At 36.2% G+C, this 14,420-nt stretch overlaps 1 protein-coding gene across 8 annotated transcripts in view; it reads left to right on the top strand.

Annotated features, from left to right (window-relative positions):
- Suco (SUN domain containing ossification factor) overlaps positions 1–14,420 on the top strand; it is a 78,286-nt gene that overhangs the window by 21,714 nt on the left and 42,152 nt on the right. For 5 of the 8 annotated variants that reach the window (XM_045148360.1, XM_045148351.1, XM_045148350.1 and 2 more), the window contains exons 5-10: positions 100–237; positions 592–736; positions 3,038–3,161; positions 4,227–4,363; positions 5,046–5,113; positions 12,931–13,038. In XM_045148360.1, the coding sequence (XP_045004295.1) occupies positions 100–237; positions 592–736; positions 3,038–3,161; positions 4,227–4,363; positions 5,046–5,113; positions 12,931–13,038 (720 nt within the window). The remainder of the gene's footprint in view (positions 1–99; positions 238–591; positions 737–3,037; positions 3,162–4,226; positions 4,364–5,045; positions 5,114–12,930; positions 13,039–14,420) is intronic. The other 3 variants (XM_045148362.1, XM_045148358.1, XM_045148354.1) reach the window with 1 other exon arrangement.

The raw sequence follows: 14,420 nt of genomic DNA, 5'->3' as shown, positions 1-14,420 counted from the left end.
GTTTAGGTTGTGTTTAAAAAATCACTAGTAGCATTTTAAACTTATATTAAAATGGTCATTAAATCACTTGTAGTTTCTTATTTTAATTTCTTTTTTTAGTGAAATAGAAAATTCTGGTACTTTAGCTATAGCCAAGCCAAGTGAAACTGAGCAGTCTGAAACTGATTGTGATGTTGCTGAGGCCCTTGATGGAGCTGCTCCAGTTGAACAGCCAGCCTTTGTCAGTCCACCCGAAAGGTGCGTATGGACACATATTGTTTGTAGAATGTTTCATTTTGTTGTTCTTGATGTGTTACTTGTTCCATTTATTTATCTGGACACTGTCTTGCTACGTAGTAAAATTAGGAGACTTTCTACATAACCCTGATTGGCCTTTATGATCCTCCTTCCTCAGCTTCCCAAGTGCTAGAATTATAGGCACCTACCACTACCCCTGACTTATTGTATGATTCTGTAACTGTGAAAGACCTTCTACTTTATAAATGGAATTCAATCCTTAGTCTTTGTTTGCATGGTAATGATAGCAATGTAATTATATAAAACTTGTTATCCAGTTAAAATTTGTTTAATGCATCTTTTGGTTTTAAATAGCCTTGTTGGTCAGCATATAGAAAATGTGTCATCTTCACATGGCAAAGGGAAAATAACAAAATCAGAATTTGAATCCAAAGTCTCAGAACATGATGGTGATGACTCCAAATCTGCATTGACTGCTTCAGATAATTTAAAAAATGAGGTTAGTATATAACTTACACTGTCTTTTACTCTATTATTTATTATTGATATTCATCATAAAATTAAAGAGATTAAGTAATATGTAAAGCTAATGTGAATCCTGCTTTCAGGTAGCAGGTATTCATGTTATTTTTTTTAGTATTTATACATAGAGTTTTATACAAGAATTCTCTTTAATTGCGTGCTTTTCTGTCACCATCAACTATTTGAGGACATACAAAGCCCTTAGATAAGAAGTTTCTAGAGCTATATAGAAAATATGACTGTTGAAGAGCCTGCAGAATATTCTTTAATTGAATAACATAAGGACATATTATATGTGCATCTCAATGGCATTATTCTAAAAGGATATTTGAGGTTTTGTTTAGTACAGGTTACAACTAGACAGACATTTCAGAATGTTACTTTTACAATTAGAACAGTGTTTATCACAGTGAAGTAGCTTTCTTTTTCTTTCTGAAATCTACTTTGACCTAATGTAGAAGAGGCAAGAATAAAAGTTCTGAGAAAGTGTTAACACAACAGTTTAGAGCCCCTTGGGTAAGAACTGACTGAGTCCAAGAAAGGATGACCTTTTCATGGACTTGAAAGCAAAATGAGTGGAATCAAAGAGTATTTTCAAGTGCTGAGCACCATTTTATACCTTTTAGTTTGGAGTATTCTGTTCTGCACTTTTGTACCCCCATAAAATTTCAGTTGATTTGCACTTAAACTTCAGCTTAGAAACTTACAACTATTCACAAGACCACCTGTATCAATGATGTGTCTTAGAAGTATAGGAGTGAGCCAGATCACACACTGTTACAGTTCACTTGTCAAGGATCACATTCATAATAAAATGAGGCAAACATTAGAAATGCCTTGTTTGAAGCCATAAAGATCAATGGAAATTGAAACATGTCAGCCAGCTTTGTCCTAAATTTGCTTCTTCTCCTTAACCATCAGCAGACTAAAGTTGATTTTCAATTGCCGAAAGGCTTAGACTGTGATCCTGTGTTAATAGGCAAAAGAATAGAATTTTAATTACCTGTAGTAGTCACCTTCTGAGGAAATTAATATATCCCAGAAAAATCTTCAGATAAAAAATACATGATGAGCCAATTCAAGATAATTCTGCCTAGTTGTGTTTGTGTGAGTACATGAGCCTGCTTTCAGATGCAGGTAGATCTTTATGTTATTTTTCTTTGTTTCAAAGATGTACAGAACAGTTTGCCACACTTACAGGCAATGCTTTACAAAGTCATTTTTTATGGGCAGTGTATTAGAAATTGATTTTTAAAAATTTATTTATTTATTTGAGAGAGAGGAAGAGAATGGCGCACCAGGGCCTCCAGCCACTGCAAATGAATTCCAGACATGTGCACCCCTTTGTGCATCTGGCTTACGTGGGTCCTGGAGAATTGAACTGAGATCTTTTGGCTTTATAGGCAAATGCCTTAACCGCTAAGCTGTCTCTCCAGCCTTAGAAATTGATTTTATAGTACTGTCTGGTTCTCTTACTTGTTGAGGGGAAATAGTGACTGCTTTGCATAGGGCCCAAATGTGTGTGTGTATGTGTATGTGGCTTCTGTTGTTTTAGGCTTCCCTTTTTATTATCAGTCAGGTGAATTTTTATAACTTGGATTTTTCTTATAACTTTTATATATTTTCAAAGTATACAAACTAGTCTTTGTTAATTCAGTTTTTAAAATCAAATTATCATTTGTACTAGCTGTTAGTTTGTTTCCTGGCTTTTATTCTTTTGCAGGGAGAAGGGGCTATGGTCTTGTTTGTTTTGAATTTGAGATCCTGTCTTAGGCTGCTAAGTGCTAAAATACTGGGATTATAGGCATGTGTCATAGGCTAGGTTTCTTTCTTTCTTGTCTTTTTTCCTTTTTTAATAGCCACATACTTCATAACTTAGATTGGTCTTTAGAAAATTCCAAATTGGAAATTGTGTGGAAACAAAACTGCTAACCCTTCCTAAAGGGAGGTTTTGGAATAGTTTGTGTGTGTGTGTGTATGTCTGTGGTTTTTCAAGGAGAATTATATAAATAAAAATTGTATATATTAGTTTTTCAAGGTAGGGTCTCCATCTAGCCCAGGCTATCCTGGAATTAACTATGTAGTCTTAGGGTGGCCTTGAACTCAGTGATCCTCCTACCTCTGCCTCCTGAGTGCTGGGATTAAAGATGTGCACCACCACGCCCAGCTAAAATTATATTTTTATTTAAATTGAAAGAAACATGTATATTTATTTTTTAAGCTTATCCTTTGAATGTTGAAGTCTGCTTGCCCCCCCCCTCCTTTTAATATTTTTCAGAGTTCTGATTACATGAAGTCAGGGGAAACTGACCCTACATCTGTAGCAAGTCCCAAAGATCCAGAAGATATACCAACATTTGATGAGTGGAAGAAGAAAGTTATGGAAGTTGAAAAAGAAAAAAGTAAGGAAACACTGGACTTCTTTGATGTTTTTTATTTATGAAGGTGGTTTATACATGCTTTCTCTTTATAATTGTTCAAAATTTTAAGCAACTTTTTCAGTTGTATGATTTATGTATGTATTTATTGATAGATAATTTTATATACTTCCAATCTTGGTTAAAATCCATTCATGTTGATTATTTTTTGGTTTTTGTTTTTTATTCTTTTCTCAATTTTTATTAACATTTTCCATGATTATAAAAAATATCCCATGGTAATACCCTCCCCCCCCCACACTTTCCCCTTTGAAATTCCATTCTCCGTCATATCCCTTCCCCATCTCAATATGTTGATTATTTTTGTATAATGTAAGAAATCAGAATGATTATTTTCCTTTTAAATTATAGATTGGAAATAAGGCATAGGAAGTTCTGAGTCAGAAAGTTTAAAATTTTTTTGCATAGAAACTCTGAGTTATACATAGAAAAGCATTCATCGTTAGAATAAAATATATATAATAAGCTTTTGTTCTCATGGACATTCCTCACTATATATATACTAATTAGGCATACATCAGATAATATGGACTTCAGCAAATCATTTAAGCAAGGGTATTTTAGAGGTTGGAGAGATGGATTGATAAACTGCTTGCCGTGCAAGTGTGAGTACCTGAGTTAAGCATCCCCAGAACCAATGTCAGAAGGGTCGTTGCATCCTGTTATCTCAGCTGCACCTAGGGTGAGAAAGAAGGTATCATCAGGCAAATCACCCAGAAGCTCAGGCTAGTTATTCTCCTCTTCCCTTCTTCCTACTCCCTTTTTCCTTCTTTCTTTTCTTCTTTTTTAAGACAGTGTCTCTGTAGCCCTGGCTGGCCTTGAACTCTTGGTGAACCTCCTTTCTGAGCTTCCCAAATGCTTGCATCAAAAGCATGGCACTATGCCTTGCTTTAATTTCTCTCATTTTTAAGCTATACTCTTTAGGCAGTAAAACTTGTTCTTTTCTAGAAGATAGCCTGCTACTTTTGAGATCATTGTGTTGCTGAGGGTATGTTCAATTATAATCATCATCTATATGTTTATAATAAGGTTTATCCACAGGTCAGTCCTTGCATCCATCGTCTAATGGAGGTCCACATGCCACCAAAAAGGTCCAGAAAAATCGAAATAATTATGCCTCAGTAGAATGCGGTGCCAAAATTTTAGCAGCTAATCCAGAAGCCAAGGTACTTAAGTAAAATGAATATAAGAAACTAGTGACTTTATTAAGTATCAACATCAGCATGTTAGATACTATTTTAATATGAATTACTTTTCTAATTCACTAGTAAATACAGGGGTATGGCTTTAAAGAGATTTTATTGTGTGAATTCTTAGTTGTATTAGTTGACACATTCCACCTTATTTTATATAACCTGTATAAAATTTTTATTTATTTATTTTTAGAGAGAGCCAGAGAGAGAAAATTGGCACACGAGGGCCTTAGCCATTGTAATTGAGCTCCAGACCCTTGCGCCACCTAGTGGGCACGTGCAACCTTGCACTTGCCTGACCTTTGTGTGTCTGGCTTAAGTGGGATCTGAAGAGTTGAACTTAGGTCCTTAAGCTTCAGAAGGCAAGTGCCTTAACTGCTAAGCCATCTCTCTAGCCCAGTATGAATTTTGAAAAAGAAATAGCTTATAGAAAATTGATGTTTTGTATAACAGATATTATGAGGTTCAAATTAATTGGCTGTTATAAGGTTAATTTAATACTGTAGCCTTCACTGTTTTAAGCTTATCTATTTTTGACTAGGTATTCCACCATAGGTTAAGTTTTAAATTCTAAAAATACAGAAATCCTAGAATAATTTAAATCTGAAATATTTTTTCGCTATTTTTAATATATTCCCTTTGCCTCTTAAAATAGAGCACATCTGCTATTCTTATAGAAAATATGGACCTTTATATGTTGAATCCTTGCAGCACCAAAATTTGGTAAGTAATATGAAATTTTGCAAGGTACATTCTATATATGTACCTAATATAATTTTACTTTTATTTTATTATTATTATTTTTTTAGTTTATCAAGGTAGGGTCTCCGTCTAGCTCAGGCTGACCTGTAATTCACTATGTAGTCTCTGGGTGGCCCTAAACTCATGGTGATCCTCCTACCTCTGCCTCCTGAGTGCTGGGATTAAAGCCATACATCACCACACACAGCTACATAACATACTTCTATATTAGGGCTAGCTTGATTTATCCATATTATCATTTAATAAGCATTTGTAATTGGTTAGTGCTGATAATATCCAAAATCAAGGCTGAAGTGCTTTTCCTTTTAAGGAAATGACAAAAATAAAAGAATAGGCCTAGTTAGACAGTTAAGAGATGGTATAAAAAGTACTGCTGAAAGGGTTTTAAACAAGGACAGAGGTGTGTAAGTGCAGAACGGCTTCTTAGAAGTGGTACTTCCTGAGCTGAATCTTGAAAGACTCCTAGCAGATTGCAGATAAAGGAGGTGCAGTGACTGGAAAGGAACATAATCTGAAAAGGTGGTTTTAGGTGTGACAAGAATTAAAGTGTAGAGGTCAGAACAATAAGTTAGCTACAATCAGATGGTTGATGCTATTAAGCTTTAAGCTTTATCTTTTAAAAAATAACTTTTCTGTATGTGAGGAGATTGTGTCACTTTTTGTGTGCCATCAGTGTTGGTGGCTTGGGAATTGACCCTGGGCTGGCAGGCTTTGTATGCAAATATCTTCAACCACTGAGCCATCACCTCAACCGCTATTAGCCTTATCTTTTTTTTTTTTTTTAATTAGTTTTCTATTCTGCAAGTACAGGCAGTTTGGTACCATTATTAGGCTCATCCGTGACCTACCCCCTCCCCATTGGCCCCTCCTTGTTGAGGTATATGGGTTGTGCATTGTGGAGTTAGCCCACAGGTATTGGTACAATAAATGTCTCTGCATATCATGACCCAACATATGGCTCTGACATTCTTTCCACCCCGTCTTCCGCAAAATTTCCCTGAGCCATGTTGGGTTCATTTTTAATCTGCTTCAGTACTGAGGTGTTGGGGGCCTCTGGGGCTCTGGCTCTCTGATTTGGTAGGTGTTGATTTTTCTCTGTATTGGTCTCCTTCCCCCTTGTGCTGGTATCCAGTTCATCAGGAAAACAGCACCCTTGCTTGTTTTGCCAATTTTCCTTAGTTTCAGCCGGGGCCCTTTTGAGGTATGACGGGGTGGCTCTCTTCTTAGGATCTGCATCTATCTGAAAAAGAGAAGCATATTCTCCAATGGAGAGTAAGTTAGCACCAGGACAAATGAGATAGCCCTTACTTTTTTTAGAGAGAGTTTAATAGGTGTAGGCCCTCTTGTACCCCATGACTGATGGTAGCTTGATATTGGAGATGGTCTTATGTTTGGATATGGTTCTGACTTGTTTCCCAGCTCCAGCTATGGGTCTCGCACCACTGAGGGGATCAATTAGCCAAATCAAGAGCAGTTGGTTCCCCACCATGGCTGTGTGCCACTATTGCACTTGTGTGGGCATCACACCAGGTTATTTGCTGCTAAGTAGGTTGGACCATGAGTTGCTTGGATAGATATTAGCCTTATCCTACAGTCTATGTAGGATATCATTTAAGTAAGGGGCATTGTCCTACCAGTATTTAAGGAAAACTTGTCTTTAAAGAATGACCTAATTGAAGCAGAGAGACTAGTGGAAGGCTGTTATCATAGCCAGGTCAAAAATTGAGGGTTTGGCTGGTGAGATGGCTTCTTAAAGGTTAAGGCTCTTGCCTGTGAAGCCTAAGGAGGACCCATGTTTAACTTTCCAGATCCCATTTAAGCCAGATGCATGAAGGTGAGGCAACTACAAGATCACACATGCCCACTAGGTGGTGCAAGCATCTGGAGTTTGATTGTAGTGGCTGAGGTCCTGGCACGCCAATCATCTCTGTTTTTCTCTCTTGTGCTCTCTAAAAAAATTAAATAAAATAAAAAAGGTGAGGCTTTTAACTATGCTATTGGCAGTTTGGATGTGGAAGAGAGGAATATATCTGAAATGCAGTTATGGTAGGTAAGATTGTCACTTCTTGGTTAGTAATTAGGCATGTAGAAGAGAGAAACATTCATGAAATGTTCCAGCATATTTGGCTTTGCTGCTTTATTTATGATTCTTTCATTAACGAATCTAGACATAGGAACAGATTTATGAGGAAATACAAAACAATAATAGTTTCACGACAAGATTTCATTGTTTGAAAGCAGCTTTTTAAAACTACTAAAAAGTTGAGGAAAATCACTGTAATGTTGATTTTCACCAGAATGATTTTATGCATACACACACACATGTGCATATGTAAGCACACACACATGTCAATGCTTGCACAGCTACATATTTAATCTGAGGGTGTCCTCAAATTACCTTGAAGATAATGTTTGTTTTCTATTGCTGATTTACTTTTTTGGAAATCAACACCTTTAGGTTCCACCTGAAAACTTAACACACTAATTAAGATTTTTGTTGTTGTTGATTTTCAAAGTAAGGTCTTGCTCTAGCCCAGGCTGATCTGGAATTCACTGTGTAGTCTCAGGCTGGCCTCAAGCTCATGGCAATGCATGGTTATATATGTGTCTTTTCATTTTGTAATTGAAATGACTTGTAACTCTTTGATTTCATTTGGTTTAGGTGAGTTGACAACCTAAGGTATAGTGAGATCATAATAACTGTAACTCTGAAAGTCTTCATATCTGGCAGGGGAAGGATAGTCCTCATGCGCTTTAGAAGCATCCTCACTGTTCTTGTCCCTCCATTTATTCTTTAGTTTTAGAATTAAAAAAAATTGCATTTTCACTGGAATTGAATCAATGCTATCGACTTTGGTGGTGGCAGTTTATATTTTAAAATACCGAGTCTTACTATTGGTTTGGTGTTTATTGAGCGCCTGTGATACTTAAAGAGCTCTCAATATTGGAATAAATATTTTCTATGCTTTTTACTTATTTGTTTGAGTTTTCTCTTACTGTCTAATAGAAGTCTAGATATTTCTTAGCAGTTAAATCCTAGAATGTGTGCAACTAAACTCTATTTTGTGGAATTCTGGATAAAACCTTTCAAGTTATGTAATAATACTCTTTCCTCTGACTTAAAGTACTTATAAAATTTCCTTACATGCACATATTTAGTTTATATCTATGGCATCATTGATAACTCAGTCATTATCTGTATTAACACCACAGTTTTTCTTATAAATCTTAATATGTGATAGGGTGGATTTCTGTTTTAGGGCTGTCTTTGCTATTCTTTTGCATCTACTTTTTCTTCCAAAAGATTTTTGTTGTTGGATTCTCTGAAACACATGCATGTTTTGTTTGAAATTGCATTGACTCTAAATGATTTTGAGGGGCTGGAGAAATGGTTTAATGGTTAAAATACTTGCCTGCAAAACCTAAGGACCTAGGAGGTGGCACATGCGTTTGGAATTCATTTGCAGTGGTTGGAGGCCCTGGTGTTTCCATTCTCTTAATTTTTTTTCTCACTTTCTTGAATAAATAAATGTTTAAATGACTTTGAGGTAATTGAATTTTTTAAATCCATAAACTTTCCACTAAAATTTCTTAATTGTATTATAATGTATTTTAGTGACATCATTAAACATTTTTAACTTTTTGCATAAAAGTATTATCTACATTTTGTGAAATTTATTTCTCAGCAGTTTACTTTTTTGTTATTGTATATCTCTCTCAAAACTGTGTTGTATATAGAGATAAAATTTATTTTTTTATTTTTTTAAAATTTTTATTAACATTTTCCATGATTATAAAATATATCCCATGGTAATTCCCTCCCTCCCCACCCCCACACTTTCCCATGTGAAATTCCATTCTCCATCATATTACCTCCCCATTACAATCATTGTAATTACATATATACAATATCAACCTATTAAGTAAAATTTATTTTTTAATATATCACTACCTCCTTATATTTTCTTATTTCCAATGATTTATAACTAGCTTTTGAGGCAACATTTCTATCTGTATACGGAATTCTGTGTCTTTAAGTGATCACTCCTTTAAAAAGAAGTTCTCACATGCTGGGAGCTTAATAGATAATGTTTCACAAGTTTGAGGCCCTGAGTTTAATCCCCAGTACTCATGCAAAAATACTTGTTACAAACCAGTATTCCTAGTGCTGGAAAGGCACAGACAAGAGGATCCTGGGATTCATTGGCTGCCGGTATAGTCTAGTGAGTAAGCTCCGGGTCAATAAGAGGTCTTATCTCAAACAAATAGACACGATTCCTTAAGCTAACACCTGAAGTTATTGTATCCTCTGGCCTCTACATGTGTATGCACACATACGTATGTACACTTGCACAAATGTGCATGGAAGTTCTGTTTCTTGTTGTTATCTTTTATGTATTTTTTATTTTTATTTATTTATTTGAGAGCAACAGACAGAGAGAGAAAGAGGCAGGGAGAGAGGGAATAGATGTGCCAGGGCCTCCAGCCACTACAAACGAATTCCAGATGTATGCGCCCCTTTGTGCATCTGGCTAACATGAGTCCTGGGGAATTGAGCCTTGAACTGGGGTCCTCAGGCTTCATAGGCAAGCACTTAACTGCTAAGCCAACTCTCCAGCCCTCTGTTTCTTTTTATCACATCTTATTTTTGTCATTAACATGCTGACCAGACCTTGGAAATTGTTGACTAGAAACAGGGACAACAGGCAGTTTCATCTTATTGCTTATTTTAAAAGCAGTGCTTCTGCCAGGCATGGTGGCACATGACTTTAATCCCAGCACCCGGGAGGCAGAGGTAGGAGGAGAGTTCAAGTTAACCCTGAGACTACATAGTGAATTCCAGGTCAGCCTGAGCTAGAGTGAGATCCTACCTTGAAAAACCAAAAAAAAAAAAGCAGTGCTTCTAAGCTTGCACCATTAAAATTGTTGATGTTTGGGTCATCTGTTAAATCATCTAAGCTTGTGGAAGCTATTAACTCTAAATTGAGTATTTAATGTTTAAGATAAGTAATAAATTCACACAGTACAAATCCCTCAACAGTGTTCACCTAGGGGAGGGAAATTGCATTGAAAAAAATCTTTCTGGTACCTTTTGTTTCCCAGTCATTGTTACGGTTAAATCTCAATTTTTATTGTCTACACATATAGACACTTTCATTTGTCTCCTACTTTTTAACAGGTTCGTATATTTTACATGCTATTTTCACTGTGTATCGGTAAAACTTAGCACTATATTAAGCCATCTCTGCATGTGCTCGTTCTTTTGATCACTGCTCAGAATTCATTTATATAGTTGCACTGAAATTATTATACTGCCAGTGCTAGCAGCATTGTTATTAGTAAGCTTGTGCCTATACCATCTTGTGTTTGTATTAATAATGATTGACTCACAGTTTCTCACTAGGTTTCTAAGTTAGCTTTGAATGTACTGTTGTAGCCTGGGGTGCCTTCAATTTGTACACCTTGCCCCTTGCTCTTGAGTTTTGGTATCACAGACATGCCATTATTACGATTTTTAAAACCACTTGTGAAATAAATGTTGATTCTGCTGCTTTAACAACAAAGGCCAAATAAATGTAGTTTAAAAAAGATTTAATTTTCTCTCATATAAAAACCCAAACTGGAAGGTAGCACAGAAGTGTCACAAAGAGTAGGCAAGGGACCCACATACCATACCTCCTGTCAATTTCCTTGTCATTCTGGAAGTTTTTTTTTTGTTTCTGTTTTTTTTTTTTTTTTTTTTTTTTTTTGCCTGCTTTACTATAATGATTTACCCTTACCACATCCTCTTGGGGCCTGTTGGATGGGTACAAGCAAATGGAAAGCTAACAACTTTTTTTAAATATTTGACCTAGAAATTATAGTTGATACTTATGGTCACATCCCATCCCCTAGAATCAGGAAGCCTGGGCCAAGATGATTATGTGGTCTTTGATGAGAAGCATGTTCTTAGCTACAGCTTAGGGTGTTCGTTCTATTACTAAAAGGCAGGAGAGAAACATGAAGTAGCCAGTTGGTGTTACTAAGGAACTCTATAAGATAGAGATGCTATCCCTATGATTTGCTTGTAAGAATTAAAAAAAAAAAAAGGATGCACAGAAATTACATTAATATGGTCTCTGACACAGAACAAACATGAACAAATTTTTTTTGGCTCTCTTCATGAACCTTTCTCTGAAACCTGATTATTTGTATCATCTCTTAGAAATTAGTTCTGTTTTTCTCTAATGTTAAAACATTGTTAATTTTAATGCTTGTGATTTCTTTTCCTTTTTATTTTATTTATTTATTTATTGAGGTAGTGTCTCACTCTAGCACAGGCTGACCTGGAATTCACTATGTAGTCTCAGGGTGGCCTTGAACTCACAGTGATCCTTCTACTTCTGCCTCCTGAGTGCTGGGATTAAATAAAGGCTTATGGCACCACGCCCGGCTCTGCCTCCCTTCTTGCCATAGACACACCTTAAAGATTACAGATAGCTCACTAGATCTGGCTTTTATGTGGATTCTGGGGATTCAAACTCATCTATTCACACTTGTACAATAGGTACTTTTATCAACTAAGCCATCTCTCTAGCTAATTTTTCCATCTTAAACTATCTCCCCATAACAATTCTAGATCATGTTTCTGTCACTATAAATTAGTTTATATTTTTTCTTTTTCATTATGAATGAAGTGTATAACTTTTAGTACCTTTTTTTTTTTGGTTTTTTGAGTTTAAGTCTCACTCTAGCCCAAGCTGACATGAATTCACTATGTAGTCTCAGGGTGGCCTTGAACTCATGGGGATTCTCCTATCTCTGCCTCCGGAGTGCTGGGATTAAAGGCATGTGCCACCATGCCCGGCTCCAATATTGTTTTTTAAGTGCTAGCTTTTTTTTTTTTTTTTTTTAAGGTATGGTCTGACTCTATCCCCAGGCTGACTTGAATTAACTACCGGGCATCATCATACTCAGCTGTGCTAGCTATTTCATTGTCTGGGTAGACCATGATATTTTGATTCTGTGTGCTAAATATTTGTTTACTTTTTTTTCTGTTTTTGTTTTTGTTTATAGGGGTAGGGTCTCACTTAGTCTCAGGGTAGCCTTGAACTCACGGTGATCCTCCTACCTCTGCCTCCCGAGTGCTGGGATTAAAAACGTGTGCCACCACACCTGGCCTTTTTTTTGCATTTCTTTAATACATTGTGTAAAAATGTAAATACTTCAAGGGTGGACATTTGGAGTAATATGTCTTTAAGATAAATGATTTAAGAGTGTAGGCTGTCATTGTTTCAAACTCCTACAAATTAGTTTATACCATCACTGGCCATTTTAATAAAATCATTGTTTTTCCAAGAATATACTTTGTCATTAAATAATTGATGTAAGGGCTGGGGAGATAGCTTAGCAGTTAAGGCACTTGCCTGCAAAGCCAAAGGACCCAGGTTCGATTTCCCAATACCCATGCAAAGCCAGATGCATGAGGTGGCACATGTTTCTGGTGTTTGCAGTGGCTAGTGCCTCAGTGTGCCCATTCTTTTGCTCCCTCGCTCTCAAATAAATAAAAATATCTAAAATTTGATACAAAAATGACAGAGACAAAAATTAATGTTACAGGTTTATTCATCCCAAAATATTATGCTTGTTCTATTTGAAAGGCATTCACTTGCTATCCTTTATTACATTTTAGCAACTTACAGTGAATGTCTGGTTTATACAAACTATTACATCATGCTTAGTATGAACTGTTGTTTTGATTGATGTATGTATATAATTGTCTTATCTTCTTTTTGAAGGTTTGTTATTGAACTTTGTGAACCAATTCAAGTGAAACAACTTGATATTGCAAATTATGAATTATTTTCTTCTACTCCTAAAGATTTTCTGGTTTCTATCAGTGACAGGTAAATGTTAAAGCTAGTTTCTATAGGGAGGGGGCATGATAGAATTTCAGAATAAAAATTAACCAGTGTACCACTATGTTGACTTCCATGGTTTTTATCTTTTATTTTATTATCAGTTTGTTATAACATTTGTATTATTGACTCTTAGTAATGACTGGTTTTCTTTAGCTTATGTAATGCTTAAACCATCACCACTGTGTGATAGTAGTCTCTCACAAGCTGAAGAAACAAAGAAGAGGAGGCAAACAGTAACTTGCTCAAGTCAAACATGATTTGTTGGGAGAACCAAGACTCAAACCTAGAACTTTGTGGCTTCACAGTACTTTTAATCATTATGTTTTGGTGCTTCCAAACATTTTTTAAAAACTTTGTTAAAACATGCGCATATAAGTGAAAGGCTTATTTTTGGTAAAGCATTTTTAAAAATATTTTTAAACTTTTGTTTATTTATTTATTTGAAAGTGACAGGCAGAGAAAGAAGTAGATATATGTATGTAGAGATAATGGGTACGCCAGGGCCTCCAGCCACTGCAGACAAACTCCAGATGCATGTGCCCCCTTGTGCATCTGGCTAACGTGGGCCTGGGGAATCAAGCCTCAAACCTGGGTCCTTAGGCTTCACAGGCAAGCACTTAACCCCTAAGCCATCTCTCCAGCCTTTGGTAAAGCATTGTTTCTTTTGCACTTCCTTGATAGGAAAGAAATATATACAGAACTGGGGAAAGAACCATATTTCATTCTTGTTAATCAGAGATTACTTCTCAAACAAAATGTTTAATGAATATATAATATTTTTCCCACAATGGAGGTGTTCATTCCATAAACAGAGGTGCCATGTTGGATACTGTGATTTCCCTGTTCTTTCACCACTGATCACCAAGAATTTCCAGTAGTTTACATTCATCATTGATTGCATGAATACAGTTTTTATTTTATTGTTGGCAACTTCCATAATTTTAAACAATATCCCATGGTAATTCTCTCCCTCTCCCCACTTTTCCCTCCCTCTCGGAGTCTCTCTTTTATTTTGATGTCATGTTCTTTTCTTCCCATTATGATGATCTTGTGTAGGTATTGTCAGGCACTATGAGGTCATGGATATCCAGGCCATTTTGTGTCTGGAGGAGCACATTGTAAGGAGTCCTACCCTTCCTTTGGCTCTTATGTTCTTTCTGCCACCTCTAATAGACCCCGAGCCTTGGAAGGTGTGGTAGAGATATTGCAGTACTGAGCACTCTGGTCACTTCTTTCCAACACCATGATGCCTTCTGAGTCATCCCAAGGTCACTGCCATCTGAAAAGAGAAGTTTCTCTAACCAAAAGTGAGAGTAGCATTAATATATGGGTATGAATATTAACTGCTTACTGGGCAGTTTGGCGAG

This window comes from Jaculus jaculus, chromosome 1, assembly GCF_020740685.1.
Source record: "Jaculus jaculus isolate mJacJac1 chromosome 1, mJacJac1.mat.Y.cur, whole genome shotgun sequence".
NCBI lineage: Eukaryota > Metazoa > Chordata > Mammalia > Rodentia > Dipodidae > Jaculus > Jaculus jaculus.
Note: the sequence above shows the minus strand (reverse complement) of the source record. Positions and strands in the feature narration are given on the sequence as shown.